Here is an 18,960-nt window from a genome sequence, read left to right on the forward strand (position 1 = left end):
TTTCAGGATCTGGACAACGGGGAGAAGGGAACATAACCATTGCAGAAAACAAAATGGGAGGCGATGTCACACCTCGTACATCCCTCCTCGAGATTGCAACTATGGAGCTCGAGTTGTACTAAAACCTAGAGCGACAGGAAGATACTTTAACTACCCAGTGCCCACATCTTCAATATTAACATAAAACACAGGAACAGGAGGAGGCCATTCAGCCCCTCGAGCCTCTTCTGCCAGTCATTTCGATCATGTATCTTAACTCCATCTACCCACCTTGGTTCCGTATTTCTAAAAATCTATCAAACTGTAACTGGCCCCATATCAAGTGTGTACTTTACACAAACAACGTCTTCTTAAATCCTGCAGATACTCTTATCGTTTCCCTGAACACATCGCTCATGTTGTTTTGATTGTAATTGGCAGGTCTGACACAAGCCTTTACTGCAATGATGTTGATATACGGTTTAGCAAAACCCTCAATTCCTGCAAAGTTCTCCAGATTCGCTATGCGAGTGTGGAACGTCTGTTGGAACGTCTGACTGATCTGCGTTTCTTGAGTATAGATTTCCTCAACACTTTCCTGCATTCATATCGGGTTTTCACTACTGCTGACGTCGTGCTGGACAAACTGATCACCATCTACAAGAAGCCAATAAGTGCAATACCTGCAAGGTGATTAGTGGGTCATCTCCCTGTTCATGTGTGACACATTTAGGGCCATTGCATGTGTGTTGGGTGAGGGAGTTATATGTGTGTGTGCGAGTGTGGGTATATGTGTGTGTATGTGTGTATATATACGTGTATGTGTATATATGTGCGCGTGTGTGAGTGTGAGTGTGGGTATGTGTGCGTGTGTGTATATATGTGCATGTGTGTGTGTGTGCATGTGTGTACATGTGTGAGTGTGTGCATGTGTGTATGTATGTGTGCGTGTGTATATATGTGTGTGAGTGTGTGGGTATATGTGAGTGTGTGGGTATATGTGAGTGTGTGGGTATATGTGAGTGTGTGGGTATATGTGAGTGCGTGGGTATATGTGAGTGCGTGGGTATATGTGAGTGCGTGGGTATATGTGAGTGCGTGGGTATATGTGAGTGCGTGGGTATATGTGAGTGCGTGGGTATATGTGAGTGCGTGGGTATATGTGAGTGCGTGGGTATATGTGAGTGCGTGGGTATATGTGAGTGTGTGGGTATATGTGAGTGTGTGGGTATATGTGAGTGCGTGGGTATATGTGAGTGCGTGGGTATATGTGAGTGCGTGGGTATATGTGAGTGCGTGGGTATATGTGAGTGCGTGGGTATATGTGAGTGCGTGGGTATATGTGAGTGCGTGGGTATATGTGAGTGCGTGGGTATATGTGAGTGCGTGGGTATATGTGAGTGTGTGGGTATATGTGAGTGTGTGGGTATATGTGAGTGTGTGGGTATATGTGAGTGTGTGAAGGGGAGGTTAAAGCTTATCCATCATTCAGTGAATCAAACACTGAAAGTGGAAAGTATTGCTTGGTCACCATGTGTAGTGATATCATCAATATATTGATGAAGATTTCTCCAGATCAATATCGCTAATGAAATCATCAAATTGATGTTTTAATGGGGGCATTTGTCCATATTGCTGTTAAATTGGCAAGCAGTAGAACTTGGTAAAAATACATTTGATATCATCGCACAGGCCTAGACAGTTAAAATAATTTGGTGATAAACTTTTCTATCAGATTTTTCCAATTTAAAACCGAAGGGTGTTTTACGGTGAGTGGTGATGAGACGTAGTTAGTGGGTCCAAGAGAGTGAGGGAGCTGAGTGAGTGAATATCAGCGATCCTCGCCACCTAAGTCTGTCAACAGAATTTGCCTCCATCATTAACCTGACGTACTCTGGTGATTTGATTATTTATTAATTTGATTCCTTACATTGTTGGACACAGTGATCTGAAAGTTCATCGGTGCCCATTTTCAGGCACCAAAGCTGCAACGTGTGCCCGAACCAGAGGCCTGAGTCTGGCCTGAAATTGGCCCCTCAGGCCCCCATCTAAATAATGTGGGTGAGCTACTGGCACCTGTTGTGCCTCGACACGCAGCTCACCCTGCCGAAGGTTCAAATCTCGGGCCCCCCCACTTCACCGGCAGAGGCCCTCGGGAACGTGCCGTGAGGGGGAATGGAGGGGGTGAAGGGGAGAATAGGAGGGGGAAAGGGAGGAATGGGAGGGGGAAGGAGGTTGGGCTTGGGGGAAGGGAGGATGGGAGAGGGAAAGGGGAATGGGAGGAATGGGAGGGGGAAGGAGGTTGGGCTTGGGGGAAGGGAGGATGGGAGGGGGGGCTGTGGAGACGCAAGGTGCGCTCTTGCTCCACAAAAGCATTTTGTAAAAATGATTTTCTTTGGTTGGAGGAGGCTGAAGAATCCTGAATGGGCCAGGCCCGGCTCCTGCCCGGCTCCTGCCCGACTCCTGCCCGGCTCCTGCCCGACTCCGGCCCGACTCCTGCCCGACTCCGGCCCGACTCCGGCCCGACTCCTGCCCGACTCCTGCCCGGCTCCTGCCCGACTCCGGCCCGACTCCTGCCCGACTCCTGCCCGACTCCTGCCCGACTCCGGCCCGACTCCTGCCCGACTCCTGCCCGACTCCTGCCCGACTCCGGCCCGACTCCTGCCCGACTCCTGCCCGACTCCTGCCCGACTCCGGCCCGACTCCTGCCCGACTCCGGCCCGACTCCTGCCCGACTCCTGCCCGACTCCGGCCCGACTCCGGCCCGACTCCGGTCCGACTCCGGCCCGGCTCATCGCAGATCGGTTTCCATGCAGAGCCTCAAAATGGGCGTTAGGCCCCTCATTTACATAAGGCCCCTATTTCTTGTTCTAAGCAGCCACCAGGCATGCCTGAAAAATAGTTCAATCCAATTTCAGGTGAGATGTTTATCAGGGGTCCTTGACGTAGAGGACATTGGTCCCCGAAATTGGGCCTCATTTCGTTTGTAAATCGGGTGCAACGAGGTCCAATTTTTACCCTAGTAACTCCTTCCAACCAACTTCTCCAAAAACAAATAAAGGACATTAATCGTAGTCCTTTATAATTGTCTAAAAAGGGCAGTGATGATGAAACCCTCCCTCGGATCTCATGGTCTCATTTCACAGTATAACCTAATCATATAATGATGTTTTCAGTTAAATAAAGTGGAGCAAATTTTACTTCAGGCATTGTATCAATGTTTGATTTTTTTCTCTCCAATGCAGGTCACTCGAACTATTTCTTGCAAGCAGTCAAAATAATAAACTCCTGTACAGGGAGCCCCCAAAATCCCCACGAGCCAGTCGGAAATTCTCCTCCCCTCCACCTCTCTCCTTATCCAAGTCATCATCGCCAATTCGCAGGAGGAAGCTTTCCCTGAACATTCCCATTATTACTGCCGGGAAGGGTATGGACCTTTCCACCATGACCTGCTCGCCCAACGGCTATGCAAGTATATATTCTTCCCCGTTCCCCTTCAGCAAGACCAGCCTAGATATCAACAAGCTGTACGTGTCCAGCACTTATTCCAACAAACTCTCCGACGAGCCAGAAACCAAATCGGACAAACCCGAGGACGTTGGTCCAAGCAAAGGAGGTGAGCTTACTATCACGTTTGCAAAGCTCGATGCAAGTAGTGTGTCGGTGAGTACATGTTGGGTAAATGCTACATCTCGTGTCTCAGTGTTAGGATTCTCAGGATGTGGGCATCGCTGGCAAGGCTGGCATTTATTGCCCGTCCCTAGTTACCCCTTGAGAAGGTGGTTGTGGGCTGCCTTCTTGAACCGCTGCATTCCGTGTGATGAAGGAGTCCCCCACAGTGCTGTTGGGTAGGGAGTTCCTGATGAGGCCTTGAGCTAATTATTGACTATTCCTGTGCCACAAACAGAAATGGCCTAGAAAGTCAGGCTTTTGGGCGTGCAGGGGGCTACAGGGATCAATCCCTGCGCGTGGATGGGGAGGCCTGAGGTGCCCCCGATATTGGGCCTCAGGCCTCTTTTCCATCGAGCTGGCGAGGCACAAACAGAAACAGGCAGCTCACACTCGAAGTGGGATTGAATATCGGGCCGATGCCAGGAATGGCCCTCAGGTATGTGATGAAGGGAGGCGATTGGGTCGGGAAGGAAGTGGTGGCTGGGGAGGGGTGGGGGGATGGGGGGGTGGGTAGCATTGGCAATCGGAGGGGGGAGGGGGGTAGCGGTGGCCAGCAGCGGTTTAGGTGACCGTTTGGCGCCCGAATTTCTACGCTGTTATCTTTAAGTGCAGTTGGGCAGCAGGTAATTTACAATAAACTGAATGCATCACTGAATCACCAAAAGTCAACCTTTAGAGCCTGGTACCTTTTCAGTAGACGCAGTTAGTCTTTCGCTGAAAAATGTCCACAACGAGAGGCCAATTATTCCAGCATGGCTCCCAGTTGAAAAGAGAAGTCTTTGGGGGAGACTCCAGGCCCAAGAGATGAAAGGACAGATCTTTACCTAACCACACCACTCAACCCTTCTGACATCTGATTAATCTCATGTTCCAATTAGGTGCAGGTAAGACAGTTAATGAGGACTCTGAGACTGAGCAGGCTCTTAGCGATGAGACTGAGACGGAGACATCACCAACAAAATCTCCAACTACACCAAAAAAACTGAAAGGCAAAAACTCGTCAGGTAAGGACCCAAAACCCTGGCATAGTGCCAGCTCACCATGAGCGTAACTTCAGATCAACCCCTCTCCCTATCTCTGTAACCTCCTCCAGCCTTACAACTCTCCGAGATCTCTGCGCTCCTCCAATTCTGTTCTTTTGCGCAGCCCCGATTTCCTTCGCTCCACCATTGGCGGTCGTGCCTTCAGCTGCCTCGGCCCCAAGCTCTAGAATTCCCTCCCTAAACCTCTCCACCTCTCTCTCCGCCTTTAAGACACTCCTTAAAACCTACCTCTTTGACCAACCTTTTGCTCACCTGTCCTAATATCTCCTTATGCGGCTTTTTGTCAATTTTTGTCTGATAATGCTCTCGTGAAGCGCCTTGGGAAGTTTTATTACGTTAAAGGCGCTATATAAATGCAAGTTGTTGTTGTTTTCCCCAAACATACTCAAATTATTTCTCCATCTCCTTGGAGAATTTTTTTAGATATCTTCTTAATTCTTTTTTTAGAACATTGTCTTTCTTTCTAAGTTTGACCAATCCACTCTGCAGGGACAATATCTTCGACTCTTGCTTGTGTCGCTGTCTTCATTTTACGTTTAAATAACGAAATGACAGTTTGGATATTAACGCGTAAACTCTAATTCAATTGAATAAAATCACTTTTAATGATGGCACTAACCTGTTTAAAATAACTAGGTTACTATTGCCCTTGAAATCACAGACGAGGACATTTTATAATATGCATTAAGTATTCATACCTTGATGTACCATTATTTCAAAACCCAAATCTCGAACATGTGTAGCAATTGGTGAAGGCAGAAGGTGAGATTGAGTGAGGATTATTTATTTATGACATTTGTTTCAATTTATTTCATTCTACTGCCTTCCCATAGTCTTAAATCACACAGCCACTGTATTATATAGAGAATGATGGTTTCTGTATTGTATGGAATGACATGCCCACTGTATTATAGAGAATGACAGTCTCTGAATAGTACAGACAATGACACTATATTGTACACAGATTGGCACAGCAACACAGCTGGAACTAATGACTGCAAATAACCAGGTGTTGTAGAATTGGGATCTCCACACGCAATGATCTTTTTGTGACTCCCCAGAATTCTCCTTGTTCTCCTACAATAACGGAGTGGTGGTCACATCGAGTCGGGAGATGGACAACAATCGCAGCGCTGTCTCAGCGACCTCAGCCTTCGCCATCGCCACAGCGGGAGCCAACGAAGGCACTCCCACCAAGGAGAAGTTCAGGCGAATGTCCCTGGCCAGCGCAGGTAGTCTTTGTACTTTGTCACGCAGGAAACCATCTCCTTATGTTGGATTTCTACCAATATTGACCCTTGGGGACTGATTTTATAAATATCAAAGGTGCGATACTAAGCCCTACGGAGTGGGTCTCTGATCTGTGCTGCGTTAATTCATCTCAGCCAGGGTTGTGGGGGGGCCGACATTTAAGGGATTGTCTTTTTAATTTAAGAAAAAGTAGGAAATGCATAAATTAAGGAAACGAACTCTGGAATACGTCCCATAAGGTTGCACAGATTAATCAATACATCCTGTGGGATATAATGGGCCAAGCAGCTACATGCAATTCCATTCTTGATATGGTTTTTCTATTAATGAAGTTAACACAGTGTATTATCTGAGGTTGTGGCGTATTGGTGTTAGAATCATAGAATCATACAGCACAGAAGGAGACCATTCAGCCCATCATGCCTGTGCTGGCTCTTTGAAAGAGTGTTATAGAGAGGTCCATGTTATAAACAGCATGATGTTTATGGTTGTTAATGATGGAGTGTGTGATATATCAGACGATGGTCTTCTTGCAAACAGTATTTTACATCAGTGAATATATTGATGAGGGACGTGTTACAGAGAGTATCATTTGTCTGTTAGTGAGAGAGTCGTAGAGAGATACATGTCACATCATGTGAGAGGTGCATTAGAGAGAGGGGGGTAGATCCTGAATTTGTGTGACAGTGTAAAACAGGTGATAGTTAGTCATTTTACATCTCTCCCCATTTTTATTTCCATTGAAGTCAATAAAAATCCATTGCCCAAAGTCAGGATCTACCCCAAGGTGTTTGGAGAAATTTCATAAAAGAGCAGGGCTGAGGGGGTGAAATTCCGCTGGGATGTCCCATCCTTTCAAAGAGCCGCAGGGACCCTGGATAATCGGCGACGTTTTCCCAAGCTTGCCGAAGTTGAGGGGGAGAATTCCTGCGGAAGTTCCCCTCCCTCCCCCGGAGAACGAGCCGGTAACTTTCACCCTTGGCAGGGGCCAAGAGCTGGCGGCCTCTGACCCGACCTCCGTTACACTTTCTTTCCAAAGGTCGGGCAGGATGTATAACAGGCGGGCGCTCCGATATCGCCCGCTGTCCACCCTCACCGGAGTTTAACATTAAACCCCCACCCCCAGAGTCGTCATTCTCGTGTGTCTCCGTTACGTGCGGGATCTTTTTTAAAAACTTGTCCTCAATTAGTTCATACATCACTCTCATGGGCGAACCCCAACGCCCCAAACCTTCAGGAGTGTCTGTCCTTGCCTTGAGATCTAGGGAAACTTTCAGTAATGCAAACGGGTACGTGAATAGCAAACTCTGCTTCATTGAAGGTTACGCTGATAGGGTGAGATAAAATAGGGAGGCAGGAGGCTCGTGTGGAGCATAAAGACCGGCACAGACCAGTTGGGCCGAATGGCCTGTTTCTGTGCTGTACGTTCTATGTAACTGTGCGGGACAATGTTATATTCATGTAAGATTTCAGATTAGTCTTTGAAAATGTCAGAGCCCCACATTAGACCTTGTTTTTATGTTTAAAATATTAAGCAAATTTATTAAACAAACAGTGGACATAATGTAACAGCGATACTCTTTGTGAACAGTGAAAAGTCAAATAATAAGAGATCTGGGAACTAATCTATTCCTTGATAATTGACTTTTAAATGCACAGTGATTTTTCCTTTCTTTGAAGAATTTCAAACTGCCAATTCCTTTCCGACTGTCTCTTGGTTGTTTCTCTAAGGTTTTGAAACTGCTCCTCTCATAGAATTCTCCGATCTTTAAGACAGCTTCCAATTGTCTCGCCCAGAAAGGAGTCACCAGAACATCTTGAATTATGAATGTCTGACATCTGAAAAAGAAATTGTTAGTCAAACACAAATGGAACCAATCCTGAGCGTACAATATATATTTGAAATTATATCTTAGACTCCCTCCTGTTACCAGGGAGACCGTAACAACTATAAATTTTGCAATGTCGTATCGGGAAAGATTTGATGCAGGACTTTGGTCCAAAACACCATGACTGAGTTTTAAAGGGGCAGCCACCAATCCTGGATTAAAAAAACATCTATTATATTCGTCACCTACTTGCTGACTTTGAGTAGGAAATTCAGATATATAATTATATCCTCCAAAAGGGGAGGGAAGAGGTAACACATCGTTAGAGGGTGTGCTCACCTCACTTTTATATCGTTCCCTGTTTACTTATTGCTGAATTAATTTTCTGCTGCTGTTTCCAGGATTTCCTGCAGACCAGAGAATTTGTGACAAAGAATTCGTGATTCGAAGAGCAGCAACGAATCGTGTGCTTAATGTGCTGAGACACTGGGTATCAAAGCATTCCCAGGTAGCGTTGGCCATGAATATTAGCGCAGATAATAGGTCTGGGTATTAAGATCACTGCCTCTCTTTTTTTTGAACAAAGCTAGCTTCGACTGGGAATGTGCATCCCACAGCACCATGAATTGGCTGATCTCCATATTATGCTGAAATCATTATCTCAAGCCTGTGCCAAGGTAAAACAATGGGATATGCTGATCGTAACTCCACAGTTTCAGTGACGAATAATGAGTGTGGTTATATCTGATGTTACAACTTTCTGGAAATGGACCATGATGATTAAAGGATTTGATAGGGTAGATAGAGAGAAACTATTTCCTCTGGTGGGGGGAGTCCAGAACAAGGGGGCAGAACCTTAAAATTAGAGCCAGGCCGTTCAGGGGTGATGTCAGGAAGCACTTCTTCACACAAAGGGGAGTGGAAATCTGGAACTCTCTCCCCCAAAAAGTCAATTGAAAATTTCAAAACTGAGATTGATAGCTTTTTGTTATTCAAGGGTATTAAGGGATATGGAACCAAGAAGGGTAAATGTAGATAAGATACAGATCAGCCTTGATCTAATTGAATGGCGGAATAGGCTCGAGGGGCTGAATGGCCTATTTCTGTTCCTCTGTTCCTATTATGGTAATAGACCAGTTGAGAACATTATCCTTTTAGTTTTGGAACTTAGGTTTAATCCAACCCACAGAATCAAAGTCTTGTCTCTTTTGTAATCTAGTCCTCTTATTCAATCTTTTGGGTGACAATTTCTACATAAATACTCCATGGTGCTAAAAGTAAGTCCAAAAGATCTATCCTGTATAATTTATCCATCCCCACACCTCCACCATACAATCTAATTTAACAATATCTCACACAGGGGTCACAACAATAGCTGGTGTGGATAATGGGACTGTCAAACCGCTGAGGTATTGAGTGCTCTTCTGAAGCAGGGGACAGGGTCCATTGCTGGGGCAGAGTAAATAGACCTGTGCTCTGTCATTGGCTGTGCTGTATGTGTCCTGTGAGTGCTTGATGCCGATACTAGGCGCCCAAGGTGGAAAAAAAAGACTTGCATTGATATAGCACCTTTCACAACCTCAGGACGTCCCAAAAGTGCTTTACCGTCAACAAAGTACTTTTTGAAATGTAGTCACTGTTGTAATGTGGGAAACACAGCAGCCAATTTGCGCACAGCAAGATCCCACAAACAGCAATGTGATAATGACCAGATAATCTGTTTTAGTGATGTGGGTTGAGGGATGAATTTTGGCCCCAGGACACCGGGGAGAACTCCCCCCGCTCTTCTTCAAAGAGCAGCAATCAGAGGATCTCTCAACTTGATCAGCTCTGAAATTCACCAAACAAAGCCAGAGATTGCACCCAGTTCTAGAATCTTCTCCGTCCTTTACACCAACCATCCCTTGCATCAACCTCGGGGAATCCACGAGCAACTCGAGGATATCCCAGTGCAATCTCTCCTTCCTCTGTGTTCTCAGCAACCACCAGGGTCAACTTGGTGAAACAGCTGTCCTTGTAGCAAACTGAAGGTAACGAAGGCATGGATGAGGAGTTCACTAGCAGATGAGCTGAGGCAGAGGCAGAGAAGGGTGATGTTATGGAGGTGGAAGTAGGCGGCCTTGGTGCTGGAGGGGATATGGGGTAGAAAGCTCAGCTCAGGATCAAATTGGACGTCAAGGTTATGAACAGTCTGGTCCATTGGAATCCTACTCTTGGAATGAGGGATCAGTTTATCTCCAGTCAGCTGGGGGTATCAGGAATGTTAACTATTGTCCTTCTTCACCCACAGGATTTTGAAACTAACACTGAACTGAAAAGTAAAGTGATTGGTTTTCTGGAGGAAGTCATTCATGACCCTGAATTGCTAACACAGGAGAGGAAAGCAGCGGCTAATATCATCAGGCAAGTTTTCCTAACCAGGCCTGCTCTCCATTATAAATATAGAGGTGCAAAAACACAGAATCTTAATCACAGGCACAAGAAATATTTGATCAGACTGATGATCTGTGGTATTACATGGAATTTACAGCACAGAAACAGGCCATTCGGCCCAACTGGTCTATGCCACGTTAATGATCCACATGAGCCTCCTCCCTCCCATTTCCATCTCACCCTATCACCATATCCTTCTATTCCTTTCTCCCTCATGTGTTTATCTAACTTCCCCTTAAATGTATCTACACTATTCGCCTCAACTACTCCATGTGGTAGCAAGTTCCACATTCTCACCACTCTCTAGGTAAAGAATTCCATGTTGGATTTATTAGTGACTATCTTATATTTATGGCCCCTAGTTTTGGGCTCCCCCACAAGTGGAAACATCTCTACGTCTACCCTATCGAACCCCTTCATAATTTTAAAGACCCCCATCAGGTCACCCCTCAGCCTTCTTTTTTCTAGAGAAAAGAGCCCCAGTCTGTTCAGTCTTTCTGATAGGTATAACTCATGTGTAGTGGGGATCTGGAGCAGGGTGATGACATTTAGCTCCTAACTTGGCCTGTTTAAGGCCACTGCTCCAGTACTGCCTATGGGAATCCAAGTAAGTGAGGCTGCCTATAAATCGCTGCTGTGAATATCAGGTCGATAAATTGTTTATAAATCGCCCTCTGTGGGGAAAATAACGTTTGTTTTTTTAAATCACCTCTAACTTTGCTCATGGCCTGTGAATTGTGTACAGTTACCCTCTAGTCCTGTGCTGATTGTCCTGGTGGAATACCTTGCTTACTTCAATGTTATCTACATCTTTCAGTATTTTAAAGACCTGCATGATGTTGCCCCTCAGTACCATTTGCTTAATAACACAGAGCATTTCCAACTTCCAGGACTTTGAGCCAAGAAGATCCAGGAGACAATAAAACCACATTGGAAGAGATCATGAATACGGTTGGTGCCAAATTTTATTAAAAGATTGAGATTGCCTTGACTTAAGTACTTTTTTTTTAAAGTCCCATCTTCTTTCCTCCTTTTTGAAAAGGCTGAAGAAGAGACATTTGAAAACCTATCCGCCCTGGAGATAGCTGAAGAGTTGACTTTGTTGGATCATCTGGTCTTTGGGTGTATTCCTTACGAGTAAGTTACAGTTTAATCCACCAGATGCAGAATGCCTTTCATAGAATTGCATAGAATCCTACAGCACAGAAACAGGCCATTCGGCCCAACTGGTCCATGCCAATGTTCATGCTCCACACGAGCCTCCTCCCTCCCTACTTCATCAACCCTATCAGCATATCCTTCTGCTCCTTTCTCCCTCATGTGCTTATCCAGCTCCCCCTTAAATGCATCAATGTTATTCACCTCAACCACTCCTTGTTGTAGCGAGTTCCACATTCTCACCACTCTCTGGGTAAAGAGGTTTCTCCTGAATTCCCTATTGGATTTATTGGTGACTATTTTATTTATGGCCCCTGGTTCTGGTCTCCCCGACAGGTGGAAACATCTTCTCTATGTCTATCCTATCAAACCCTGTCAAAATTTTAAAGACCTCGATCAGGTCACCCCTCAGTCTTCTCTTTTCTAGAGAAAAGAGCCCCAGCCTGTTCAGCCTTTCCATGTGACAGGAGACAGGATGGTGAAATGGGTTAGTAAACGATACTGTCACACGTTTGAATGTCAACGGTTTTGTTCTCTCTGCAGGGAGTTTTTTGGCCAGGGCTGGATGAAACCTGAGAAGAATGAGAGAGCCCCGTACATTATGAAAACTACCAAACGCTTCAATGATGTGAGTACAAACCGTTCGATGAACCGTTCGATAAACCGTGATGTTTGTGTTTCTTCACTTCCACACTCTGTAGTGTAAGATACGTTGACATTTTCAAGACTGACGTTGATAGATTTTTGTTAAGTGAGGGTGTCAAGGGATATTGATCAAAGGTGGGTAAATGGAGTTGATCAGCCATGATCTCATAGAGTGGTGAAACAGGTTTGAGGGGCTGAATGGCCTCCTGCTGTTCCTAAGTTCCATAACTAATGTAAATCCATTACGAATCACACTTCTAATAATGCTCTTCAATAATAGGCGTCCTCCAAAACAATCATAAAAAGGAGTCTTAGAGTGTGAGCTTGGCTCAGTCGATACCAGTCTTGCCTTTAGGTTGCCGACATTATCGAGCAGCATCAGCAAACCCCTAACCCATCACCCGGCCGATATACACTCTACACCAACATCGACACAACAGTGTTTGATCTGCACATACATTTTCAAAGGCCTACTGGCTGTTTTAGGCATCAGCCCGGGATGAAATGAGCCCCACGAGTTTAACAGAGGGACCAACGCCTATTGAGGGGACAGGCCATCCCACTGCTATATTGGTAGGCTTGATGCACATTTTAACCCCCCCTCCCCCTACTGACCCAGCCCCCTAGCATTGGATGAACTCCTACTTTCCGAAGTTTACATCTATCTGTGAGCCCTTCTCCTCACCCGACTCCCCTCGTTTCACAATCTTTCTCTTTCTGAGCCATCCAGAAGTTTTTGGAATTCCAACTCTTTTCCATTGGAATGCCATGGGATGATACAGCTCAGAAGGAGGCCATTCGGCCCATCGTGCCTGTGCCGGCTCTTTGAAAGAGCTATCCAATTAGTCCCACTCCCCTGCTCTTTCCCCATAGCCCTGTAAGTTTTTCCTTTTTAAGAATTTATCCAATTCCCTTTAGAAAGTTACTATTGAATCTGCTTCCACCGCCCTTTCAGGCAGTGCATTCCAGATCATCACAACTCGCTGCGTAAAAAAAATTCTAATCTCCTCTCTGGTTCTTTCACCAATTACCTTAAATCTATGTCCTTGTTACTGACTTTCCTGCCAATGGAAACAGTTTCTCCCTGTCTACTCTGTCTAGACCCCTCATAATTTTGAACACCTCTATTAAATCTCCCCTTAACCTTCTCTGCTCTAAGGAGAACAACCCCCAGCTTCTCAAGTCTCTCCACATAACTGAAGTCCCTCATCCCTGGTACCATTCCAGTAAACCTGCTTGGCACCTTCTCTAAGGCCTCGATATCCTTTCTAACTTGTGGTGCCCAGGATTGGACACAATCTTTGGATGACACCATTACCCTTTTTTTTGTTGGTCCCTCTCAGATCAGCAACTTAATAGCTTCGGAGATTTTGAAGAGCGACGATGTGAACATCAGAACGGGAGCCATTGAGAAGTGGGTCGCAGTGGCCGACATCTGCAAGTGTTTACACAACTACAACGCGGTGCTAATGATAACCTCAGCACTGAACCGAAGCGCCATTTTCCGATTGAAAAAGACGTGGCTGAAAGTTTCGAAGCAGGTGAGTGAAGCGGGCAGACATTTCGGGTTTCTTTAATAGCCTTACAATTAAACTCGCTGGGGCGGAGTTGGACCGAGCTCAGTTCACTTTTCTCTCTCTTTGTTCCAGACCAAGGCTTTAATCGACAAGCTGCAAAAACTGGTGTCTTCTGAAGGACGTTTCAAAAACCTCCGAGAGGCTTTGAAAAAGTACGTTTTAATTTCCCAAACAGATGTTGCTTAGAATCATAGAACCTTGGGGAGCAGGAGCAACAGGGCCGGCGTAGATCACAGCTTGTACCGTTCCTTGTTTTGGTGCTCAGCTTTGCCTCACGCCAAACAATCGCTGCCAAAGTCTGGCCTACTTTATGGACAAGTTCTTCTCCACGATCACCGGCAACAGCCTCTACTTCAGTTTAACCGCACTGTGACACGTCCCCAGAATGGGTCAGCTGTCTGACCCTTTCACAAGATTAGTTCAGACGAACGAGGACTTTCAGCCCATTAAACCTCATCACAGAAGGAGGCCATTCAGTCCATCATGCCTGTGCTGGCTCTTTGAAAGAGCTATCCAATTAGTCCCACTCCCCCCGCTCTTTCCCCATAGCTCTGTAAATTTTTCCCCTTCAAGTATTTATCCAATTCTCTTTTGAAATTTCTTATTGAATCTGCTTCCACCGCCCTTTCAGGCAGCGCATTCCAGATCATAAAAGCTCGCTGCGTAAAAAAAAATCTCATCTCCCCCAGCCCCCTGGTTCTTTTGCCAATTACCTTAAATCTGTGTCCTCTGGTTACTGACCCTCCTGCCAATGGAAACAGTTTCTCCCTATCTACTCTATCAAAACCCCTTGTAATTTTAACACCTCTATTAAATCTCCCCTTAACCTCCTCTGCTCCAAGGAGAACAATCTCAGCTTTTCCTGTCTCTCCACATAACTGAAGTCCCTCATCCCTGGTACCATTCTGGTGAATCCCCTCTGCACCCTCTCCAAGGCCTTGACATCCTTCCTAAAGTGTGGTGATATATTTCTATCATTTGAATATCAATCCAAGATGCCTGCCCATATACGGGCAGAAGTAAAAGAAAAAAAAATCTTGCATTTATATAGGGCCTTTCAAGACCTCAGGACATCCAAAAAAGAGCTTTACAGCCAATGAAGTACTTTTGAAGTGTAGTCAGTGTTGTAATGTAGGGAATGACTGTGCACGACCCCTCAGTTTGGTGTGATGGTGTTCTCAAACCCATTTCCCACCCCTGGGGCCTCATCAGATGCAGGGTGCATACTCCCGCCCCTAGTGTCCCTCTTTCAAAATTGAAAGCTATAAAGTTTAATGTTTAATAAATAACTTCTCTTTCTTTTGCTGCTTAAAGTTGTGACCCTCCGTGTGTTCCTTATTTGGGGATGTACCTGACAGACCTGGCCTTCATTGAGGAGGGAACGCCAAATTATACTGAAGATGGGTTGGTCAACTTTTCCAAGATGAGAATGGTAGGTCTGTAGAGATTGGATTGATCCCTTTCTCTCTTTGTTTAAACCACTTTTCCTCCTCTGCCACACACTATTCTCTGACAGCGAGGGACAGGGGTGTGTGTTACTGCCCAGTAGAGAGGTGAGACCTGATCTGATCTATGACACAGAGTCATGGCCACATGCCCAAGAAGACTATACCTGTTCCCAGATTTCCCCAAATGTTTTTTTTCAAGAGACAGCAGGGGTGAAATTTGATTTGGGCGTTGTGCCATCTGCTGCCCGTTATACTCTCCTCTCCTGAAGACACAGATCTCACTGGACACTAATTACCCTCTGGCACCTCACCCAAAATGGTCACTTTTCACATGTGGTACCAGACAGCAAGTGGCAGATGGCTATTTTACCGTGGAGGGCATCACGCCAAAGCCTGATCCTGTCCTCACCCGATGTCCACATTCACTCTCCAGTAGTGATCTCGATAGGGAGATTTCCCCTTCTCTAGTCTGGTCTACTGAGGCTAACTGTAGCTCGTCTGATGGTATTCCACGCTTGCTGAGACTGACTGAGTTTATCAAACTGTATCTAAATGCTGATGGCTTTCAATTTAATTCCTTTTGTATTGATTCAGAGCTACAGATGCAGAATATTTATGAAAACAATCTGTTTAATCTTGGGGTATTTTCTCCTGTGCGTTGCTAGGCTTTAGCAGACCTGGGAATTTTTGTATTTGACTATCTCCTGCACTGAGTACTACACACTGGATCAGCGGACTGTTACACATGGATCAGGAATTCTACAACAGGAATGAAAGAGAAAGAGCTGCCACATAATTCCATTGGAATTCTGTACCATGGGAGAAAATGAAATTGGATTTGGTTCAGTTGAATTTTACGTAATGAAAATGACTGGGGAGTGAATTGAGATACACGATTGCAGTTCCCCAAGTTACGCAGAGATTTCAGAGAGCAGAAAAACTGATTAGAAGCTGAGGAACCTCCAACTAAACAAGACCTGGGGAGTTAGACACTTGAAACTTAGAGCAGTTGATTTAAATAGAACGTCATCCAGCACAAACAAATGGGCAGATTCTTAACTTCACAGGGAGTAGAGACTAGACAATGAAGTCGGTTCTTGTACAGGGCTTAAACGACAGGGCAACTGAATGACCCTTTCTCATGCGCCTGTATTATTCTCTACAAGAACTTTAGAATAGTCTTGCCTTTGTGTGTTAATTCAGCTGTTCCTGTGTTTCACCAGTGACTGGGAGGCTCTGTCCTACAATAAATTGCTGGGCCTGTTTTCACCCTCTGTTTATATTAACAGATATCTCATATAATCCGAGAAATCAGACAATTCCAGCAGACTGCCTACAAAATAGAGCAACAACCCAAGGTTAGTCCATTTTAAGTTTTGTGTAAATTTAAAGGTTTTGCAATATCTTTTCACGAGTGGATTGTACGGGACCTGTTCCTGGTGGAGTTGGTTGAGGGAGAAATGTTGCCCAGGACACCGGGGAGAACTCCTGCCTCGATGTTTGAATATGCCGTGGGAAACTTAACAGCTATCTGTCTTATCTGAAGGACGGTACCACTGACAGTGCAGCACTCCTCCAGTCCTGGAGTAATAGCCGTTTAGTACTCACCTTTTTTTTTTTGCCCAATTTTTGGATTTTATTTTAAACTGATTTCCTTACAAATTATCTGCCATTTTTCAGGTCCGCTTGCCCTCGCCATCTGCTGATGAAAGGGTGGGCACACACGGCCCGTTTCCACAGCACCACTAATCCTTCCCCTCCAAGTCACATTCACCATCCCGACTTGGACATATATCGGCCGTTCCTTCATCGTCGCTGGGTCAAAATCTCCGACCTAACTGTGGGAGCATCTTCACCACACGGACTGCATTGGTTCAAGGCGGCGGCTCACCACCACCTTCTCAAGGGGCAACTAGGGATGGGTGATAAATGCCGGCCTCACCAGCGACGCTCACATCCCAAGAATAATTTTTTTTAAATTAGCAGCCGTCTGGAAAGAGTTGCTCTGTGGCCTCTGTTGACCAGGGAGATGAATGTGGATAGAGGAAACTTAAAGAATGAAATTACAAAATGGGGAAGAGTTTATGTATCTCAATATACTGATGGTCACAACCCTTCTGAATTACCTTTAAATCGCCAATTTTCATGGACCTGTAGCATTTTTCGAATGTATTTCTCCATTTCCCCCCCATCCTGTTCTCTGTCCAAAGGACCTGTTTTGCAAGCCACGGCCAGGAAGCCCTCTGATATTTCCCTCATTTCCAGTGGGGTGTAGGAGGGATCGGGGGTGGCGGGGGGCAAGGAGATTGATTGGCCTTTGACTCCTGCTTCGCACTTCCGCCTGATGGCAGAGCCAAGCTCAGGAACTTGCTACATTGAGAACCCTGGACGTGAATCCACATTCTGCAATTCCATGGCACAACATTGCCCCAGAGAACCCAATCTTGTCATCTGAAGTCAACATAAAAAAAATGTTTTTTTCACAATGTGCTGAACTCCTTTTTGTTGTATCGTAGTTTAGTATCTCATAAGAGAGGATCGATCAGACTCCCCGATAACCCCACATAACGACACATTACAGACCGAATCTGAAATAGTCAGTGTGGGAGGGAGACAGCTGAAGGAAGCCAAGTGAAATGGTAGTTTGTTAGCACTTCACAGAAGAGCTACCGGCAGGGATAATAGATCTACAGTCTTACACTGCCATCCCTAACGTTGCTGAGATGCCTCCAGACCCCACCAGAGTGGACATGAAAGCAAACTTACATCTTTTTTTAAATGGCCACAAAGCATTTGTTTCAGTGGAACTTCCTGCAATTGACCACTTTGTGGCCGACATGTAGGACACAGAGCAGCCCCAGGTACCCAAGTACGTGGGGCTTCCAATAGTAAAGGCACCAATGGACGATACTGGGCTGCCTACAATGGTTATGGCACTGGACTAGCAACCCAGAGATCATGAGTTCAAATCCCGCTGTTCCAAGATGGGAAATTGAATTCAATAAATCTGATAATTTGTGAGCTGGCACCAGGAAAATGACCATGAGAAGCTGCTGAATTGTCATTAAAAACCCAACTGTTTCCTTGATGTCTCTCAGGGAAGGGAACCCGTCACCCCCTACCTGGTCCAGCCTACATGTGACTCCAGTCCCACACAACACAGTTGACTCTTAATGCATTGCCAGTGTCGTCCACACCCAAGACAAAATGAAAAAAAATAACTCCAGGTACCCAAGTATGTGTGGTTTCCAACAGAAAAGGCAACAATGAGCAACATTGAACTACCTGTAAGGTTTGTTGGGTACACAATGAAGTTAGGCCAAAAGCTGTAATTTGGTTGTTGGTGTTTGGATATGGAACATCCTCACTGCATGCTTTTAAGTCTAATCAAATTGCAATGCTGAACTAAACTCTGGTCACGCTGTAGATTATAGAAAGACTTCACCTGTGCTCTTGTCAACTGTTACAACCGACTAGAGTCCATTTCCAAATCACCAAGTCCTGACAGAAACTTCTTGTTTTTGCTTCAATCAGGTGGCACGATATTTACTGGTTCAGCTAAATGTTATGGATGAAGAAAGTCTTTATGAAGCATCCCTGAGGCTAGAGCCAAAGCTTCCAACCTGAATCCCAACCGTCCCTTGCATCAGAAACCTTGCATAAACGATGATATTACTGCTCTCCTTCAATGTGCTGTGCATGGGGCATCGCTGAAGAGTAGACACTACCAAAAAAAAACAAGGAGTACACCATCCATCCACCTGCTCCAGAGGGGCATTTGACAATAAATAGATGCTGTACTTTTATTGTAGAGCAAATCTTTAAAAAAAAAACGATCTAGAGGTGCAGCAGCTGCAGGTTTTTGTGGTAACTTCAACAACTGAGCCATTTTAGCAATCTTTAGAAAACCTAAAATAAGTTCATT

At 45.3% G+C, this 18,960-nt stretch overlaps 1 protein-coding gene across 4 annotated transcripts in view; it reads left to right on the top strand.

The window, feature by feature from the left end:
• Positions 1-18,662, top strand: part of rasgrf1 (Ras protein specific guanine nucleotide releasing factor 1) — a 63,174-nt gene extending 44,512 nt beyond the window's left edge. For 3 of the 4 annotated variants that reach the window (XM_067971143.1, XM_067971145.1, XM_067971144.1), the window contains 14 exons: positions 421-669; positions 3,225-3,595; positions 4,536-4,655; positions 5,756-5,926; positions 8,176-8,282; positions 10,065-10,177; positions 11,098-11,158; positions 11,250-11,344; positions 11,909-11,993; positions 13,354-13,551; positions 13,660-13,739; positions 14,902-15,019; positions 16,325-16,393; positions 18,570-18,662. In XM_067971143.1, coding sequence (XP_067827244.1) covers positions 421-669; positions 3,225-3,595; positions 4,536-4,655; positions 5,756-5,926; positions 8,176-8,282; positions 10,065-10,177; positions 11,098-11,158; positions 11,250-11,344; positions 11,909-11,993; positions 13,354-13,551; positions 13,660-13,739; positions 14,902-15,019; positions 16,325-16,393; positions 18,570-18,662 — 1,930 coding nt within the window. The remainder of the gene's footprint in view (positions 1-420; positions 670-3,224; positions 3,596-4,535; positions 4,656-5,755; positions 5,927-8,175; positions 8,283-10,064; positions 10,178-11,097; positions 11,159-11,249; positions 11,345-11,908; positions 11,994-13,353; positions 13,552-13,659; positions 13,740-14,901; positions 15,020-16,324; positions 16,394-18,569) is intronic. The other variant, XM_067971146.1, reaches the window with a different exon arrangement.
• The last annotated feature ends 298 nt before the right edge of the window (positions 18,663-18,960 follow it).

The sequence above is a fragment of the Heptranchias perlo genome, chromosome 34 (assembly GCF_035084215.1).
Source record: "Heptranchias perlo isolate sHepPer1 chromosome 34, sHepPer1.hap1, whole genome shotgun sequence".
Classification (NCBI taxonomy): domain Eukaryota; kingdom Metazoa; phylum Chordata; class Chondrichthyes; order Hexanchiformes; family Hexanchidae; genus Heptranchias; species Heptranchias perlo.